Below are 20,267 nucleotides of genomic sequence, written 5' to 3'. Positions count from 1 at the left end.
CAGATACCTTTAAAATGTACCTTCAGAGGTCATTCAATTCATTATTCATCAATAATGAAAAAACAGTTTCTGGCTAGAGACTAGACTAACAAGGGAAATCAATGAACTAACAGTACAGTTTTTTTTTTTTTTGCAGAAACTCGTTACTGAAGACGGGAGTCATCTATGATTCTCCGAATAATATTTCAAAAGAGGAAGCTAATTATTTTAGGCAGACGTTTTCTTTTCCGTCTCATCTTCTCCCACTGAATGAAGATTACGGTAAGGAATTCTTTACAAATAATATAAAAAAATGAAAATTAACAAATCAGATCAGTCCGAAGGCCAAATTACAGAGGAAGAACTTTGAGGCTTTTAAATCCATTCAGTCTGGAAAAACCCCAGGGCTTGATAGCATACCGGTAGAGGTATGTCAAACCGTTTTTGAGATACTAAAAGCGCCATTGTTAGATTGTTTTAACTACTCCTATAGAAATGGTAGTCTGTCAGGTACTCAGCAGGAAGGTCTGATTTCTATATTATTAAAACAAGTCCCAGATGGCAAATATAAAGACCCAGTATATCTAAAAAACTGGAGGCCCCTTGCACTTAAATGTTGTGATGCAAAAATACTAGCGAAATGCAATTAAATTTTGACAATTCTCCTATAAAATGGGTAAAAGAAATGTATAGCAACCCCAGGTGTAAAATAGTAAATAACGGCTACTTCTCAGAGTTTTGAATTGTCAAGAGGAGTTAAACAAGGTAGTCCGCTGTCAACATATCTATTCGTTATGGCCATCGAAATGCTAGCTATTAAAATCAGATCCAATAACAACAGAGGATTAGAAATCCAAGGTTTAAAAACAAAGGTGTCCATGTATGGCGATGACTCAAGTTTTATATCAAGTCCGCAAGCTAGATCCCTGCAATGTCTCATTGAAGATCTAGATAACTTTTCTGGACTAAAACCTAAATTATGATAAATGTACAATATTACGTATTGGATCTTTAAAAATACAACTCTTACATTACCCTGCAGGTTACCTATAAAATGGGCTGACAGTGAAGTAGACATACTTAGTATTCGTATCACAAAATATATAAATTAGCACTCCGCAATGAATTTCTATAGAAAAAATAGACAAGATCCTGCAACCATGGAGAGGTAAATAACTGTCTATTTATGAAGAAAAAAAACTGTTCAACTCATTAGACATATTTCAGTTTACTCACTTATTGCGCTGCCTACTCCTGACGATTTGTTTTTTAAATCATATGAGCAATTTTTTTTGCTATATCTGGGACACTAACTAGACAAAAAAAGTGCCTATCTACAGTGGGGCAAAAAAGTATTGTCAGCCACCAATTGTGCAAGTTCTCCCACTTAAATTACAGCCCCCCCGCCCCATCATTTTATCATGGGTACACTTCAACTATGACAGACAAAATGAGAGAAAAAAAATCCTGAAAATCACATTGTAGGTTTTTTAATGAATTTATTTGCAAATTATGGTGGAAAATAAGTATTTGGTCACCTACAAACAAGCAAGATTTCTGGCTCTCACAGACCTGTAACTTCTTCTTTAAGAGGCTCCTCTGTCCTCCACTCGTTACCTGTAATGGCACCTGTTTGAACTTGTTATAAAGTATAAAAGACACCTGTCCACAACCTCAAACAGTCACACTCCAAACTCCGCTATGGCCAAGACCAAAGAGCTGTCAAAGGACACCAGAAACAAAATTGTAGACCTGCACCAGGCTGGGAAGACTGAATCTGCAATAGGTAAGCAGCTTGGTTTGAAGAAATCAACTGTGGGAGCAATTATTAGGAAATGGAAGACATACAAGACCACTGATAATCTCCCTCGATCTGGGGCTGCACGCAAGATTTCACCCCGTGGGGTCAAAATGATCACAAAAATCCCAGAACCACACGGGGGGACCTAGTGATTGACCTGCAGAGAGCTGGGACCAAAGTAACAAAGCCTACCATCAGTAACACACTACGCCGCCAGGGACTCAAATCCTGCAGTGCCAGACATGTCCCTCTGCTTAAGCCAGTACATGTCCAGGCCCGTCTGAAGTTTGCTAGAGAGCATTTGGATGATCCAGAAGAAGAGTGGGAGAACATCATATGGTCAGATGAAACCAAAATTTAACTTTTTGGTAAAAACGCAACTCGTCGTGTTTGGAGGACAAAGAATGCTGAGTTGCATCCAAAGAACACCATACCTACCTAGCATGTGGGTGGAAACATCATGCTTTGGGGCTGTTTTTCTGCAAAGGGACCAGGACGACTGATCCGTGTAAAGGAAAGAATGAATGGGGCCATGTATCGTGAGATTTTGAGTGAAAACCTCCTTCCATCAGCAAGTGCATTGAAGATGAAACGTGGCTGGGTCTTTCAGCATGACAATGATCCCAAACACACCGCCCGGGCAACGAAGGAGTGGCTTCGTAAGAAGCATTTCAAGGTCGTGGAGTGGCCTAGCCCGTCTCCAGATCTCAACCCCATAGAAAATCTTTGGAGGGAGTTGAAAGTCCATGTTGCCCAGCAACAGCCCCAAAACATCACTGCTCTAGAGGAGATCTGCATGGAGGAATGGGCCAAAATACCAGCAACAGTGTGTGAAAACCTTGTGAAGACTTACAGAAAACGTTTGACCTCTGTCATTGCCAACAAAGGGTATATAACAAAGTATTGAGATAAACTTTTGTTCTTGACCACATACTTATTTTCCACCATAATTTGCAAATAAAATCATAAAAAAATCCTACAATGTGTTTTTCTGGATTTTTTCCCTCATTTTGTCTGTCATAGTTGAAGTGTACCTATGATGAAAATTACAGGCCTCTCATCTTTTTAAGTGGGAGAACTTGCACAATTGGTGGCTGACTTAATACTTTTTTGCCCCACTGTATACAATGAATATGAATTGGGTGGGTTGAGATGATTAAATACAGTTGAAGTCGGAAGTTTATATACACTTAGGTTGGAGTCATTGAAACTCGTTTTTCAACCACTCTACAAATTTCTTGTAAACAAACTATAGTTTTGACATATACGGTGTTCATGACAAGTAATTTTTCCAACAATTGTTTACAGACAGATTATTTCACTTATAATTCACTGTATCACATTTCCAGTGGGTCAGAAGTCTACATACGCTAAGTTGACTGTGCCTTTAACCTTTTTGGACTGATATCCCGCGAACGGTATGACAACTGCCAGTGAAAGCGCAGGGCGCCAAATTCAAAACAACATAAATCCCAAAATTAAAATTCCTCAAACATACAAGTATTTTACACCATTTTAAAAGATACACTTCTTGTTAATCCCACCAGTGTCCGATTTCAAAAAGGCTTTACAGCAAAAGCAAACCAAACGGTTATGTTAGGTCAGAGCCAAGTCACAGAAAAACAGCCATCTTACCAGCCAAAGAGAGGAATCACAAAAAGCACAAAGAGATAAAATTAATCACTAACCTTTGATGATCTTCATCAGATGACACTCATAGGACTTCATGTTACACAATACATGTATGTTTTGTTTGATAAAGTTCATATTTATATCCAAAAATCTCAGTTTACATTGGCTCGTTACGTTCACTAGTTCCAAAACATCCGGTGATTTTGCAGAGAGCCACATTAATTTACAGAAATGCTCCTAATTAACATTGGTAAAAGATACAACTGTTATGCACGGAATTATAGATACATTTCTCCTTAATGCAACCGCTGTGTCAGATTTTTTTTTAAACTTGACGGAAAAAGCACACCATGCTATAATCTGAGTACGGCGCTCAGAGACCAAAACAACCCAAACAGATATACGCCATGTTGTGTCGTCAACAGAAGTCAGAAATAGCATTATAAATATTCACTGAACTTTGATGATCTTCATCAGAATGCACTCCCAGGAATCCCAGTTCCACAATAAATGTTTGTTTGATAATGTCCATAATTTATCTCCAAATACCTCCTTTTTGTTCGAGTGTTCAGCCCAGTAATCCAAATTCATGACGCGCGATCACTAGGAGCAGACGAAAAGTTCTGTTACAGTCCGTAGAAACATGTCAAACGATGTATAGAATCAATCTTTAGGATGTTTAACATAAATCTTCAATAATGTTCCAACCTGAGAATTCCTTTGTCTTCAGAAATTAAATGGAATTCGAGCTAACTCTCACGTTAACGTGCGTCACCAGCTCGTGGCTCTCTGGCAGACCTCTGACTCATTCCCCTCTACTTCACAGTAGAAGCATCACACAAGGTTCTAAAGACTGTTGACATCTAGTGGAAGCCTTCGGAAGTGCATTTTGACCCCATAGACACTGTATTCGATAGGCGAAAAACTACCCACCTCCTGGTTGGATTTTTTTCTTAGGTTTTTGCCTGCCATATGAGTTCTGTTGTACTCACAGACATCATTCAAACAGTTAGAAACTTCAGTGTTTTCTATCCAATACTACTAATAATATGCATATATTAGCAACTGGGCCTAAGTAGCAGACAGTTTACTCTGGGCACCTTATTCATCCAAGCTACTCAATACTGTCCCCAGCCCAAAGAAGTTAAACAGCTTGGAGAATTCCAGAAAATTATGTCATGGCTTCAGAAGCTTCTGATAGGCTAATTGACATCATTTGAGTCAATTCAGGGTGTACCTGTGGATGTATTTCAAGACCTACCATCAAACTCAGTGCCTCTTTGCTTGACATCATGGGAAAATCAAAAGAAATCTGCCAAGACCTCAGAAAGAAAATTGTGGACCTCCGCAAGTCTGGTTCATCCTTGGGAGCAATTTCCAAACGCCAGAAGGTACCACATTCATCTGTACAAACAATAGTACGCAAGTATAAACACCATGGGACCACGCAGCCGTCATACCGCTCAGGAAGAGACACGTTCTGTCTCCTAGAGATGAAAGTACTTTGGTGCGAAAAGCGCAAATCAATCCCAGAACAACAGCAAAGGACCTTGTGAAGATGCTGGAGGAAACGGGTACAAAAATATCTATATCCACAGTAAAACGAGTCCTATATCGACATAACCTGAAAGGCCGCTCAGCAAGGAAGAAGCCACTGTTCCAAAACCGCCATTAAAAAAAAGCCAGACTACGGTTTGCAACTGCACATGGGGACAAAGATCGTACTTTTTGGAGAAATGTCCTCTGATCTGATGAAACAAAAATAGAACTGTTTGGCCATAATGACCATTGTTATGTTTGGAGGAAAAAGGGGGCTAGCTTGCGAGCCGAACAACACCATCCCAACCGTGAAGCACGGGGGTGGCAGCATCATGTTGTTGGGGTGCTTTGCTGCACTTCACAAAATATATGGCATCATGAGCAGGAAAATTGTGTGGATATATTGAAGCAACATCTCAAGACATCAGTGAGGAAGTTAAAGCTTGGTCGCAAATGGGTCTTCCAAATGGACAATGACCCCAAGCAGACATCCAAAGTTGTGGGAAAATGGCTTAAAGACAACAAAGTCAAGGTATTGGAGTGGCCATCAAAGCCCTGACCTCAATCCTATAGAAAATTTGTGGGCAGAACTGAAAAAGTGTGTGCGAACAAGGAGGTCTTCAAACCTGACTCGGGTTACACCAGCTCTGTCAGGAGGAATGGGCCAAAATTCACCCAATTTATTGTGGGAAACTTGTGGAAGGCTATCCAAAACGTTTGACCCAAGTTAAACAATTTGAAGGCAATGCTACCAAATACTAATTGAGTGTATATAAACTTCTGACCCACTGGGAATGTGAAGAAATAAATAAAAGCTGAAATAAATCACTCTAGTATTATTCTGACATTTCACATTCTTAAAATAAAGTGGTGATCCTAACCTAAGTCAGGGAATTTTTACTAGGATTAAATGTCAGGAATTGTGAAAAACTGAGTTTAAATGTATTTGGCTAAGGTGTATGTAAACTTCTGACTTCAATTGTATAAAAGCACTCAACTTTCTTTTTTCTCTTTAGTTCATTCTCTTGGTTGTTGGTGCTTTGGGGGTTTCTTGGGGGTGGTGAATGGAATTAATTGTATTTTTGTTTTTCTTGGAGGGGGGGTCTGTGGGAGGGGTATCGAATGGTTGAGGGACAGCTATTGGGGAACCTTGGGGGGTTGGGCTTCACGTTTTTTGGCCTGGTGGGAGATCTGTCAACGTGCCCTTGAGCAGGGATTTCACCATGGAGGCTTCTGTGTGTCGCTCTGAATGGGAGTCTGTTGGATGACTGGTATGATGTAGTTGTTGAGCGGCTTCACTGCAACTATATTGTATGTTTCAGATATTCAATTTTAAAAAATACTTTAAAAAAAAGTCAGGATTGCCTAGGTAACTTCCATTTAAAAAGGTGACATGCTATCCTTTACCACCACACCAGGCTACCACAGTCTAACTGGTGGAATGCTTCCGGTTAATGTTCCGACCTGGTTGTGTCCACCTCAAAGCTGATGTTGTGCCACTCTGGGGTGGTGACGACCCCTTTAAGTAGAGGCTCCAGGAGCTTCTGTAGGTACGCCGCCCCGTAAACCTAACACAAAGAATTTCAACATTAAAATGCCTTTAAAATTCCAGGCTTGGTGCGAGTGCTTCAGGTTATACCATTTAAAATTGTCTGTATGGGAGAGAAATGTGGTTTTACCTTGAAACAGAAGGTCATGATTTTACTGGCCAGACTGTTGCCTCTGAAGAGAGTCTGCATGGAGTCAGCCAGCTCTACCTCTTTGGAGAACATATTCCACAGCAGCTGATACAGCTGGTGGCGAGAGTCAAACCGTGTCACCAACACACGGGCCAGCTCGTCCTGAAGAAGACACACTATGTTTCAACAACTACTGCCTCAAATTCTCATACTTGCACAGGGGTGGCAAACCCTTTTCCTGGAGAGCTACAGGACATGCAGGCGTTTGCTCCAGCCTTGCACTAACATGTCTGATTCTACTAATAAATCAGGTTTGTTATTGTAGTGCTCATCATTGTGAAGGTTAGTCACCCAAAAGGCTGTGTTTCGTACATACCCATTGGGATCCTGGCACCACATTGGCCAGTGCCATGGCGATGGGCAGCTCTCCCTGGTCTCCCATCATGGTGACCAGCTCCACCAGCCTTTCAAAGCGGTCTGCCAGCACCGTCTCTGCCAGTGTGTCAAACTCTGTCCCCTGCTGGAGGATCTTAGTCAGAACCTCCATGAAGGTGGCCCGTGTCTGCAGGTCCTTATGGTAGCCCAAACCTGGAGAAGGGTGGATGGTGGGGGGAGGAGAGAGAGACGGATAGAGAGACAGAGGGGGCACAAGAGAAAGATTAAGGTGGCAAAGGATACAGGGACATTATATTTGAGGTTTGATTGTTCATTTTGGTCCTCGGTAGATGGAAGGACTAACATTATAGCTTTCCTGGCACTATAAAAAGGTGGAGAAATACTACTGCTACAGTAGATCACCGATAGAGTGCATGAGTCCGCTGTCCACGTTGGCGTTGAGGAGGTTGGACATGGCCAGGACAGTACAGTGTCTGAGGGAGGCCAGGCGTCGAGACATGCCCCTCTTCCTCCCAACCACCGGCTGGCCATCATCCTCTACCTCACTGCAGTCATTCAGCAGGTTCATAAACAGGGTAAAGTACCTGGGTACAGGGGGTAAAGCAGGGTTCAGAACACTTAACAGGCAGTTTGAATTAAAATCATGTGCACATTTAAGTTAATGTATTCCTTTACTTCTATACAGAAAACACAGTTTATTTTGCGTGTGGAAATGTTACAGCATGCACAGTAAACAGAAAGCTGAAGAGCAGCAACAGATAACTAAGTCTCTCTGGATAAGCACGTCAGCTACATGACTAAAAGGTATAGGAGTGTATATGGGGCGGCAGGGTAGTTGCAAGTTCGAATCCCCAAGCTGACAAGGTACAAATCTGTCGTCCTGCCCCTGAACAGGCAGTTAACCCACTGTTCCTAGGCCGTCATTGAAAATAAGAATTTGTTCTTAACTGACTAGTTAAATAAAAAGGTAAAAAATAAAATAAAAGCATTTAAAAAAGGTATATGAGTAAAGCATGTTGTAGTTACTTGAGGAAGAGCTGGGACTTGGCCTCCATCAGCTCCACCCCATCTCCCTCCTCTGGCTGAAGAGGCAGGCCAGCTAACAGAGACACCACCGCCTCCATACTGGTCAGACACTTGATATTGTCATCAGCAGCCTGGTTGGAGGTGCCCATCATCCAGTCTGTCAGGTACTCCACCATCTTGTTCCTGGCAGATGTGGTGAGGGGTTGAATTAACAAAAATGATTGATTCTTGAAGAATATAACTTATAAATGTCTTATGAGCTGTCGTACCCCATCAGAACTCAAAATATACACTTCTTTTACTCCAACGTTTATAAACTAAGTACATGTAAACAAAACACTACATAGCCTCAACGCATTGTTAAAACTATAATTTTTATATCAGGTATGGTCATTCTATAGCTCTGTCTGTGAATTTGGGAGTGGTAATATTTCTCCAGACCAATCCAACTTTTTTAAATTGTTTGAACTGCTGACTGAAGCTTTAAGTAGCATTTAGCTAGTTTGGCTAGCGTTAAGCTAGAGTTTAGGTCTGTCCAGGAGGGAGTGCAGTCTCTGTCGCTCACCTGAACTTCATCTCCTGGCAGAAGGACAGGTCGTCTCATCTCTCCATCATCACCTCCACCAGCTGGCACAGCTTGGTTTTCAGCAGGATGGCATGCAACGTGTTGCCTAAGACACGCACGTACCTGGGGGAGTGAGATCTGACCGAATAAGGTCCTGAAGAGTGACAACTGATTAGGTATTTCATAAGCTGTGAGTGTTTGTCTCTCACCTGACCAGGTTGAGCATCATGGTCTCTATGCTGGCCTGTCCAAGGTGCTCTGAGCTGCCCTCAGCATGGTTATCCAGTAGGTTCTTCATGATGGCAATGGTCTGCTCCACAAACTGTGTGTTAGTGTCATTGATGGGGACCTGCAAGGGCACAGAGACAAATTAATGAAATCAGTTTAAACTACTTTCCTGCTAATGTCAACAAATCAGCTTTATAATGAACTAATGAAATTCAACAATATCAGCGCAGGCAGGGCTCTGTGCTGCAATCAGCAAAAAAGTCACCATCCCCCTGTAAAACTCCCTAGAATGACATTCTACACTAATACAATTCAAATAATTGGTTAACGTGCCCCATCCTCCTCCGCAGCCCATCCACTCACCGGCCACTGTGTGTCGAAGAAGCGTCCGATGCTGTTCCTTAGCTTGTTGAAGAGCATGTGGTACAGGACCGGGCTGAGCTCCAGCCCCAGCAGCTCCTTGACGTTGGTGCGGACGTGTAGACCCACCCTCTCATGACCACATACCAGCAGGCGGTCCAGGAACCTGCCCAGGGGGGTTTCAGTGGAGGAAGAGGAGGAGCAGGTGGCTGAGGCTCCAGCTGCAGCGTTGACCTCACAGACGCCCACAGAGACCATAGAGTACTTGCGTTCACTCATGGGGCCCATGGGGGGGCTGTAGGTGGTGGGGCCACAGGGCTTGCTGTGCTGGGACAGACACACCCCACCCAGAGCACACAGGAAGCCTGTCATGTTGATCCACTCCTGCAGGGGGAGAGAAATGGGGTAGAGTTTGGAGCAATGGTCCCTATATTATTATTTTTTATTAACAGTGAAACACACCCAAATCATAAAATGTAAGTGCTCTTACCTGACCATCCTCCACCTTGTTTTTGGTAAAGTTCAGAATCTGTTTGGTGTCCTGCTCCCATTTTGCATGCGTGTCCTCCCATGCCTGGGGTGAGACATGGAAACAAGAAGGGACAAGTCACTAATACTGGAAGGATATAAGCAAGGATAAACTGTATTTTATGCTTCTTTATTCTTTCACACCTCAGTGTTTCCTGCAGTGGGGTGCTCTATCCTTCTCAACAAGGCCATCACTCTCTTCTGCAGGGTGGAACATCCTACCAAACAGAGAAACAAGTAGCGGAGTCACTGTCTGAAACCGTTGGCCTTTTTAGTGACTCTCAGAGCATGTTATAGTGGTGTTCTTAACATAGTGTTTTTACTGACCGGTGGCCATTATGTTGCTGACGGAGGCGAACTCTGTGAAGGTGGCGTAGTTGGGCAGGATGTTCTGGACGAGCACCTCGTCAGCAGAACAGCGGATGTCAGCCTCCTCACACAGGTGTCTGAAGCAGGACATGGCCACCAGCACGGCCTCGGTGTCAGGGCTCCACAGAAACATGTATAGACACACCTCCAGTTTGGTCTGGGCCTGTCTGCAGATGGGGATTCCACTGCCCTGCGTGGCACACTCCTGGGCGAGCAGAGTGGAGTTAGACACACATTTAGACATGTCCAACACGTGTATTTGACTTGTATAACTGCAAAAAACTCCGGACGGTTTTCCAGACCTAAGCTAGTCCTAGACTTAAACATTATTTTGAATGGAAATTCTCTATTGAAAGTGCTTTTTAGTTCAGAACTAGGCTTAATCTGCATCTGGGAAGCTGCACCTCCTGAGCCTGCTTCCCTGGGTTCTACAACACACACAATGTCAAACATGCATGTATGGGTGAACGCAAGGGCGGAGAGGAAATCGAACCACCCACATAAGTGGAAGGGAGGGTGATTAACTATTCAAACAGAACCAAGGGACATTGTCTCAGTATATACAGTTGAAGTAGGAAGTTTACATACACCGTAGCCAAGTACATTTAAACTCAGTTTTTCACAATTCCTGACATTTAATCCTAGTAAAAAGTCCCTGTTTTAGGTCAGTTAGGATCACCACTTTATTCAGTCATTATGGCCAAACAGTTCTATTTTTGTTTCATCAGACCATAGGACATTTCTCCAAAAAGTACGATCTTTGTCTCCGTGTGCAAACCGTAATCTGGCTTTTTTATGGCGGTTTTGGAGCAGTGGCTTCTTCCTTACTGAGTGGCCTTTCATGTTCTGTCAATATGGGACTCATTTTACTGTAGATATAGATACTTTTGCATCGGTTTCCTCCAGCATCTTCACAAGGTCCTTTGCTGTTGTTCTGGGATTGATTTTCAGTTTTCGCACCAAAGTACGTTAATCTCTAGGAGACAGAACGAGTCTCCTTCCTGAGCGCTATGACGGCTGCATGGTCCCATGGTGTTTGTACTGTTTGTACAGATGAACGTGGTACCTTCAGGCATTTGGAAATTTCTCCCAAGGATGTACCAGACTTGTGGAGGTCTACAATTTTTTTTCTGAGGTCTTGGCTGATTTCTTTTGATTTTCCCATTATGTCAAGCAAAGAGGCACTGAGTTTGAAGGTAGGCCTTGAAATATCCATTTAAATTTATTTCTATAGCCCTTCTTACATCAGCTGACATCTCAAAGTGCTGTACAGAAACCCAGCCTAAAACCCCAAACAGAAAGCAATGCAGGTGTAGAAGCACAGTGGCTAGGAAAAACTCCCTAGAAAGGCCAAAACTTAGGAAGAAACCCAGAGAGGAACCAGGCTATGATTGGTGGCCAGTCCTCTTCTGGCTGTGCCGGGTGGAGATTATAACAGAACACGGCCAAGATGTTCAAATGTTCATAAATGACCAGCATGGTCAAATAATAATAATCACAGTAGTTGTCGAGGGTGCAACAGGTCAGCACCTCAGGAGTAAATGTCAGTTGGCTTTTCATAGCCGATCATTCAAATCAAATTTATTTCTATAGCCCTTCGTACATCAGCTGATATCTCAAAGTGCTGTACCGAAACCCCGCCTAAAACCCCAAACAGCAAGCAATGCAGGTGTAGAAGCACGGTCATTGAGAGTATCTCTACCGCTCTTGCTGTCTCTATAGAGTTGAAAACAGCAGGTCTGGGACAGGTAGCACGTCCGGTGAACAGGTCAGGGTTCCATAGCCGCAGGCTCCATCCACAGGTACACCTCCAATTGACTCAAATGATATCAATTAGCCTATCAGAAGCTTCTAAAGCCATGATATAATTTTCTGGAATTTTCCAAGCTCTTTAAAGGCACTGTCAACTTAGTGTATGTAAACTTCTGACCCACTAGAATTGTGATACAGTGAATTATAAGTGAAATCATCTGTCTGTAAATAATTGTTGGAAAATGTTAGAGGAATTCTAAATTCCTATATGTTTTATAGCCAAAATCAAATTCGCACTCTCGCTATTTCATTAATGAGTTGTAAATTCATTAATTATGCATGAAATAGATCGAGACCAGTCTTAAAAGTCAGGTAACAGCGTTTATTACAAGAGAGTACTGAAGCAAAATACAAAGAACCTTACATTTTAAAGAGACAACATAAAATGACATCATCAGTTTCTCACACCCTCTCCTATCCACACAATAGCGCAGTGTCTTCAGGTCTGGAGATGTCTTCTACTCCCCTCATAAACCAAACATTCCAATCTGTCTAAAAGATATCTTCTCCTCCACTAATGGAATATCAAGGACCATTCTTATCTGTCAGAAAATATATATCATCCCTCTCCCTTAAACTTCCCGCAAGGTACAGACAATTAATTCGTTTTACTTACATTTTCAGTAACAGCTTAACCAAGAACCCATACATTTCATACCATAACATAATAGTATTAGAATAAATGGTTCTTATTGAAATGTATACATTATTAATAATTTCAACTATAATTTCCTCCAACAGAAAATGACTTGTGTCATGCACAAAGTAGATGTCCTAACCGACTTGCCAAAACTATAGTTGGTTAACAAGAAATTTGTGGAGTGGTTGAAAAACTAATTTTAATGACTCCAACCTAAGTGTATGTAAACCTCCGACTTCAACTGTATGTGGTGGTTGGTGTCAGACTTACGTGCAGCATGAGTTTGGGGTCAGCGTGGATGAGTTTGACCAGAGCGAGGAGGAGGCACTTGTAGCTGCGTGTATCCAGGTCTGTGGTTTTCTCTTTGAACTTAAGGCTGGTGGTCATTTTCTCTTTAAATGACAGAGTCTGTCAGAGAGAGAAGTTGTACATTTAGGTGTAGCTAATACATACTTTTCCCAAGAGGTTTGCTTACACAGGAAAACAAAAGGTGTTTCAAACGATTGGTGTGAAAGTGAGTGTGAATGTGCGCGTGTGTGTAGTCCCTTTCTCACCGGCGTCATGCGTAGTGGGGCATGTGTGTGAAGGCCTTGCATCACTCGGCTCAGAGTGTCTGAGAACATTAGTCGCAGCTCTCCAGAGTAGCAGTACACTGCATCAATCTTAGGTCACCAGTCCAGATCAGACTAAAGGATGAAGAGGATGGAAGATCATTAATATTGCACTGCTGTGGGAAAGGCCAATGAGATCAGCACTGTCCTATCAAATGTACTTCTACTTCCTACCAAGTTCAGTCGTAGTGGAGACGGTACAAACGTACATTGGTGATGATTCTGTGCAGGGAGTTGACCAGGACAAAGTGAAAGGTAGAGGGGGAGGCGGAGGCCAAACAGACCTGACGAGAATGTCTTTATTAATGTTTCGTCAAAAAAGCCGCTTTGACACCAAGGTATCATTCAGACATGGTCTGCACATTTTCTGGCAATGCGCTGAGCAGACTGACTGACCTTAAAGTGCTGATTGTTGTGAGGGTTGATACGGAAACAGGCGACGAAGCAGTCGATCATGAGGTCCACATCTGCGTTCTGGCTGCCTGCCCCGCGAGAGAAGGGCTTGGTGGGGTTGAAGAGCAGGGCCTGATGGGATAGTGTCTGTATGTGACCGTCTGCAATATTCCAAATTAACCAATTTAACCAATTTCCCAATTAACCCTTACGCAAGGGGCTTTGTGAAGGTCAGAAAGGATTGGATAGGTATTAGCAAAATGGTCATAGCTCCATAGCGGTAGCACTAGCACAAAAGTTGCACTATAAAAGTCTAAGGGGTAGCCATAGGCATATCAATAATTGTTTACCGTTCAGGACGTTGTAGATTGTCCTTTCTATATAGAACATTTCTTTGTCAATTTTACTCCACGACTGGAATGACGAACATAAAACCCAGACACCACTGCTGTAGTGTTCCCTAGCCCCCAGAGGGCAACAGAGTGTTTCGTTTATCTGACCTTGAGGTCCACCACGATGGACTGCACGAGGAGGAAGATGCCCGAGTGGTCCTCCCGGTTGATGTAGGTGGAGGCCTTGCACAGTTTGACACAGGCGATGGCTGCACTCTCTGTTAGTTGCTTGCTGCCCCCCTGGCCTGCTAGAGCCTTCCTCAAGCTCTCCAGGAACAGCTTCTGTAACGAGATAGTTGCTTTCTCTATCAGCCACACTACCTATTTAATCCCAGTGTGTGTGTGTGCGCACTCATCTCACCTTGTTGGCCTTGCTCTCCTCCACCACCTCTCGAGAGATGATGTGTGTGATCTCGGGACAGGAGGATGAGGAGGATGATCTGTAGAGGCCACACCGCTGCCTTCCTCTTGGCACTCTCAGCAAAGCTGTCCACCAGGTCAAACAGCCTCTCCGCAGCATCTAAAGGGCGTGCCAGACAGACGAGTGAGATAGCCCTTAACTCATCATACTTCTTATTTATCGTCCTGATCTGTTCCCTACAGTCCCTTTGAGACTGAAGATTTCACATTAAAAAAAAAAGTACAATGAAATGCGCATGTAATGATAGCATCTGCATTGTGTTTCAGTCCAATACAAGGCACTTGAGAATACTGACCTGCCATGTCCGTCTGTGGTCTCTGGTAGAGCATGGTAAACTCATCAGGGTAGTTCTCTACCCAGTTCCAAAAGGCCTGGGGAGGAACACAAATATTTAGCACTGTCCTCTCTGGAATGGGACAGTAGCTATGTTTCCATGAACTTTTCCAGTGATTTATTGGCGACATTTAGAACGTTTGAATAGAAAATAATTTTAATACATTTGCAAAAAATTTTTAGAATAAGGCTGTAATGTAACAAAATGTGGAAAAAGTCCAGGGGTCTGAATACTTTCCGAAGCCACAGATCAATTGCCTGCTACGGTGCATTTCCATCCAACTGTTTTGTGTCGATAAAAACAGCTGGACGTAATGAAGTCACACCAACAAACAGAAGACGTTTTCACAAAAACCTTGTGTTGAATAAACATGAAGGAGTTGAAGTGTTTCCATTATCCATTTAGGCAAATTGCACATGAATAATATGGCGACAGCCTGGATTCCCTCCCAGCCATCTGTCCCATGTCTCAGGTAGCCCACAAAGGCCAGCATGGATAGAGCGCAAGAATTTACTAATCTGCCATAGTCTAATAATTCCTATGTGCCAATTTATTGTCATGGTGAACTTTGCACTGCAGTTGATCTGAAATAATGGGATAGTAAAACTTAGTAAAACTTGCATAATGCTCTGCGTACCGTCAACACTATTCGGCAATCAACATTTATTTGAAAAACATTGCTCCTATCATCATTTGTAGCAATAAAGAAAGTTTAAAAAATGGTGTCAATCTTTAGAGCATTTTTCCTATAGCTGCCATTTCATTACACATTTCAATGTTTTTTCCAATAAACCTGGATCAATGAAAACCTGTAATGTCCTCAAAGTGGAAAATTGTATTTTAAAACTTTCACCAGCAGCCAAGAGGTGGCAGTAGTGAATACCATGAATAATACACTACATGTTCAATGGTATGTGGACACCTGCTAGTCAAACATCTCATTCTAAAATCATGGGCATTAATAAGGAGTTGGTCCCCCTTTGCTACTATAACAGCCTCCACTCTACTGGGAAGGCTTTCCACTAGATGTTCAAACACTGCTGCGGAAACTTGATTCCATTCAGCTGCAAGAGCATTAGTGAGGTTGGGCACTGATGTTGTGAGATTAGGCCTGGCGCGCAGTCGGCGTTCCAATTCATCCCAAAGGTGTTCGATGGGGTTGAGGTCAGGGCTCTGTGCAGGCCAGTCAAGATCTACCACACCGGTCTCAACAAACCATTTCTGTATGGATCTTGCTTTGTGCATGGGGGCATTGTCATGCTGAAACAGGAAAGGGCCTTCTCCAAACTGTTGCCACAAAGTTGTAAGCACAGAATTGCCTAGAATGTCATTGTAAGCTGTAGAGTTTAGATTTCCCTTCACTGGAACTAAGGGGCCTAGCCTGAACCATGAAAAACAGCCACAGACCATTGTTCCTCCTCCACCAAACTGTACACTTGACACTACGCATTGGGGCAGGTAGCATTTTCCTGGCATCCACATGCAGATTTGTCAGTCGGACTGCCAGATGGTGAACCGTGATTCATCACTCCAGAGAACACGTTTCCACTGTTCCAGAGTCCAATGGTGATGAGCTTTACACCACTTCAGCCGACGCTTGCCATCGCGCATGATGATCTTAGGCTTGTGTGCGTCTGCTCGGCCAATGAAACCCATTTCATGAATCTCCCGACATCAGTTTTTGTGCTGACGTTGCTTCCAGAGGCAGTTTGGAACTCGGTAATGAGTATTGCAACCAAAAACAGGCAAGTACACTACGCACTTCAGCACTCAGTGGTCCCATTCTGTGAGCTTGTGGCCCATCACTTCACGGCTCACCGGTCAGAAACTGGTGTGGCTGAAATAGCCAAAACCACTAATTTGAAGGGGTGTCCACATACCTTTGGCCATGTAGTAAAATACTTCAAAAACACAAAACAGCAGCACTGAATATAGATATATTGGTGCACAAACCTTTTCCAAACTGTTAATGACGGCAAGTTGGGCAGGTTTCTTCAGGGCTTTGAATTTTAATACCGTTTCTGAGAGGATGTAGTAAAAAGTAAGAGTATTAGCAAAAAACTATAAAAAAAAAATAAAAAAAGAGTATGACATACAAGGAATTGAGCTACCTTGGAGCAGTCTTTTAAGTTTGGAGCAGTCCACGTTGATGTACTGCATGAGCTCTATATCGTGCACATCCACAGTGTCTTCTGAGCAGACTGTCAGCTCCTGCAACCTGAGGGAGAACACAATGGATAAGGACTCTCAGACACAGCCATGGAACAAGTTCATCCAGTCAAACATGACATGCAGAGATATAATTCTACCAGCTTCTCAAGAGAAAGGAGGGAAAGAAGAGGGGGTGGAAGAGAGGGAAAAGAGGACAGCCTTGTAGAGGTTGCCTTTTTGACATCATCCCCTCATCCTTCAAGACAGGAAACTGACATGAGTGTATCAATGACGTGAAACTTTCTGAATGTTGCCAGTCTACAGTAAACATGTCCCCCATGGATGATGTATTGCTCCTTGTGTCAATTAGAGACAATTATTACAAAGTATGTTATGTGGAAAGAAATTTAATTTGTATGTACCAAAATTATATAGGTTGTTATGGGAACCTAGTTGCTCATGAGGGGCTGCATATATGAACCACATTTCATGACAATAGTTCAAACAGGACTGGAGATATGCTTGTTCAAAGTTTGGAATTTCAGTTGATTACTATAGCACCCCCTTTGAGACAATCCACATAAATCTCTATGGGAAGATGGGTGAATGATACAAGTTTCTTCAAAAATCAGGCGAGTGCTGTCTGAGACATCACGTGTGATGAAGGTACAACTGTACGAATGTACTAACGGATGGAGACCTATCAAGGCCCGTCTCCAATTTACAATGGCGCGATGTGCGGCATATGGATGCAACAAGCGCCAATTCAAAACATGTGGAAAGACATTTAGTTTGCAAGTTCCTGAAATTATATTGGTTGTTATGGGAAATGTGTTTCTAATGAGGAAATGCATGCATATAAAAAAAAAAAAATGACATGACTGTAGCTCAAACGGGGCAGGAGATATGCTTGTTCATAATTTGGAATTTCAGTTGAATACTATAGCACCCCCTTTAGCCAATCAGTGTAATTTTGTAAATGTTGTATCTCTATGGCAAGACGTGTTATTAATTCAAGTTCAGTAAAAATCGGGCCAGCACTGTCTGAGATATCGCGTGTGACAAAAATACTAACGGACAGAGGCAGATCCACAGTCCCCTTCCTGATTTCATTGTGGGGGACAATTAACCTAATAGAGGTAACAGGATTCCCTGTTTTATTGTTCATCTGAACATTCTGTAACGTTGCACCATCCTGAACATCCTGGGTGGGGAGGGAGGGATTTCCGTCATGACTGGGTTAACAGTTCATTCACAGTGACATTGTCCATGGCTGGCTGTTTAACTGAAGTGCTGAGGTATGCAAACAAGGCATATGGCATAAGTAGAAAGGGTGCCCAAACAGTCACCTCATCATTACTTCTGAAGACATAACTTCATTTGAAATATTTGTAATATTACACTTTTGGGAAAATCAGGTCTGGTGGAAGTTTTTAAAGACACAAATGCATTTTTCCACAAAAGATAATGTAGGTCAGTTGCCATTGACCTTGGAAGAACAACAAGGTGGGCAGGCTATTATTCCAGCCCTGTACTAACACATGTGATCAACTGCTCATCAACACAGTGATAGTGAATTAATTAGCCAACACAGTCTGCAGTTCCTCAGGATCAGGGTTACCTGGTGGAGATGCGGCTGAAAACAGCGTTGAAGTTGTTGCAGCTGAGGGAGAAGAGGACCCCTGAGGCGGAGGCACGGAGCTCAGCAGCGTGCTGGTGGCCCTCGCGGTACGTGTGGATGAAGTGACAGATCTCTGGCAGCAGCTGCTTCACCAGCATGGTCTCGTCCAGACGCAGGCAGTCCTTTGATTGCTGGGAGGATTTTATTTGATTTATTAGGATCCCCGTTAGCCGATGTCAGCTAGTCTTACTGGGGTCCAACACATAACGAAAAATCATTTACAGGCAAAAGACTTTACAATTGACATACTGTTTTTAAATGTAACATGTAGTGTGTGTGTGCATCTATCAGTTCCACATACATGTCAGTACATACACACAAGAGGAATACAGAGACAAATAGAGAGAAGACATGAGAGGATAGGGTGTGTGTAAGCTGGCATCTCCAGGTTCTCCAGGAGTGCTTTTCAGGTTATCAGTGGCAACTTCTCACATATTTTGGATTTATACAGCTGGACATGAAATACACTTATGTGGGTTAAGTGCCTTGCTCAGTGGCACAAACACAGCATGTCCCTACCTGGGATTCACCAGTGCTCCCGTTGGCTAATTCCCAAAACTACACGAGTCAAACTGGCAGCCTCATACCAGGACAGACTGCATACAACTGCATTCCAAACCTGTAGCTCACCCATATGTAGGAAATAGTCTTAACACAAAATAAGGCGACTACTATAATTAAACATTTGTAACATAAAAGTTCAAATTCTAACGAGAATTCCATAGCGTCCATGAGGGGAGCAGCTGGCTTCCGTCTGACGACATGCCCTAATGAAAAACCTATACAGGAAACTCTCAGCGATCCCATTGGAGGCTGTGAAAGCACAAACTCAAGTCGAGGAAACACCTGGAAATGTAATCTTCTGCTGCAGGGTTGCAGAACTGAGGCACCTATTTCAGAAGTGAAGAGAACGCACGAGTGAAGAAAGGGGTTTAAGTGTAGGTCTATGTGTCTGGAAAAAGCAGAGAGAGAGAACAGGGGCATCCATGATCCATTGAACCAATGTAATACTGGCGTTGTGTTGGGATACTTAAAGCGTTTTAGAATATTGGTGCAATATTTTGAGGCCAATGCTCTTGACTGGCAATGTTCAATTCAATTCAGTCAACAGAAAACTGTTTGAGTTGGGGGAGGCCATAGGACTAATATGGGACAGGCTAGTGAAAAACAAAAATGGGGAAATGTTTATACACAACAAACACACAGAAGCCAGTGTAGGGGTTGGTTAGCAGACCAATTAAATGGTGACGTAATAAGGTATACAGTAGATGCAGACTGTAAAGGTTTTCCTCACCGATGCCAGGCACTTCTCCAGTGTGTCCAGGATAATCAGCTGGGAGAGGTAGAGGTTCTTCTCAGCAGCTTCCCCGAATATCCGCTGGAGAGAGGAGGGGAGGGTACAGGACAGGTTACAGACACAGAGGACACAGTGATTTGGCAAACACCACTTCCAGCCCTTAGCATGCATCCTAAACTTGAGTTGACTGAGTTTTGACTCAATACACACCTTCCAGGAGGTAGAGTTGATGACATGCAACGTGGTGATCCCCATAGCTAAAAGAGACACGTTAAAAAACGCCACTTACCATGTTGTTCACATTTTTTAGTATGTTCGTGAGGCCACTGATGAGGTGGGGGAACTTGTACTTAGAGATGTTGATGAGACATTCCTTGTTGTGCTCTGTGCTGACTTTGGTGTGGTTGTTCTGATGTCCCGTTTTAACAGGAAG

General features: G+C 43.0%; 2 protein-coding genes across 4 annotated transcripts in view; both read right to left on the bottom strand.

Annotated features, from left to right (window-relative positions):
• LOC112265651 (neurofibromin-like) overlaps positions 1 to 12,962 on the bottom strand; it is a 101,807-nt gene extending 88,845 nt beyond the window's left edge. The window contains exons 1-12 of one of the 2 annotated variants that reach the window (XM_042296312.1): positions 12,825 to 12,962; positions 10,061 to 10,307; positions 9,878 to 9,951; positions 9,696 to 9,779; positions 9,209 to 9,589; positions 8,827 to 8,966; positions 8,618 to 8,740; positions 8,053 to 8,235; positions 7,429 to 7,610; positions 7,007 to 7,218; positions 6,631 to 6,792; positions 6,416 to 6,519 (exon numbers count right to left, since the gene is read on the bottom strand). In XM_042296312.1, coding sequence (XP_042152246.1) covers positions 6,416 to 6,519; positions 6,631 to 6,792; positions 7,007 to 7,218; positions 7,429 to 7,610; positions 8,053 to 8,235; positions 8,618 to 8,628 — 854 coding nt within the window. In that variant the 5' untranslated portion in view covers positions 8,629 to 8,740; positions 8,827 to 8,966; positions 9,209 to 9,589; ... (2 more) ...; positions 10,061 to 10,307; positions 12,825 to 12,962. Of the gene's footprint in view, positions 1 to 6,415; positions 6,520 to 6,630; positions 6,793 to 7,006; positions 7,219 to 7,369; positions 7,611 to 8,052; positions 8,236 to 8,617; positions 8,741 to 8,826; positions 8,967 to 9,208; positions 9,590 to 9,695; positions 9,780 to 9,877; positions 9,952 to 10,060; positions 10,308 to 12,824 lie in introns of those variants that run through there. The other variant, XM_042296313.1, reaches the window with a different exon arrangement.
• Positions 12,963 to 13,109: 147 nt separating this feature from the next.
• Positions 13,110 to 20,267, bottom strand: LOC121838754 (neurofibromin-like; the record flags this gene model as incomplete). Of its 2 annotated transcripts, XR_006078708.1 has the most annotated exon segments (11): positions 13,110 to 13,240; positions 13,375 to 13,449; positions 13,562 to 13,690; positions 14,059 to 14,232; positions 14,312 to 14,470; positions 14,667 to 14,742; positions 16,659 to 16,726; positions 16,817 to 16,923; positions 18,478 to 18,668; positions 19,832 to 19,915; positions 20,124 to 20,267. XR_006078708.1 is itself a non-coding variant. In XM_042296315.1 (10 exon segments), coding segments are annotated over 9 exon segments (1,131 nt in total), but the record flags the coding sequence as incomplete, so codon positions are not given.

The sequence above is a fragment of the Oncorhynchus tshawytscha genome, linkage group LG13, assembly GCF_018296145.1.
Source record: "Oncorhynchus tshawytscha isolate Ot180627B linkage group LG13, Otsh_v2.0, whole genome shotgun sequence".
NCBI classification, from domain to species: domain Eukaryota; kingdom Metazoa; phylum Chordata; class Actinopteri; order Salmoniformes; family Salmonidae; genus Oncorhynchus; species Oncorhynchus tshawytscha.
Note: the sequence above shows the minus strand (reverse complement) of the source record. Positions and strands in the feature narration are given on the sequence as shown.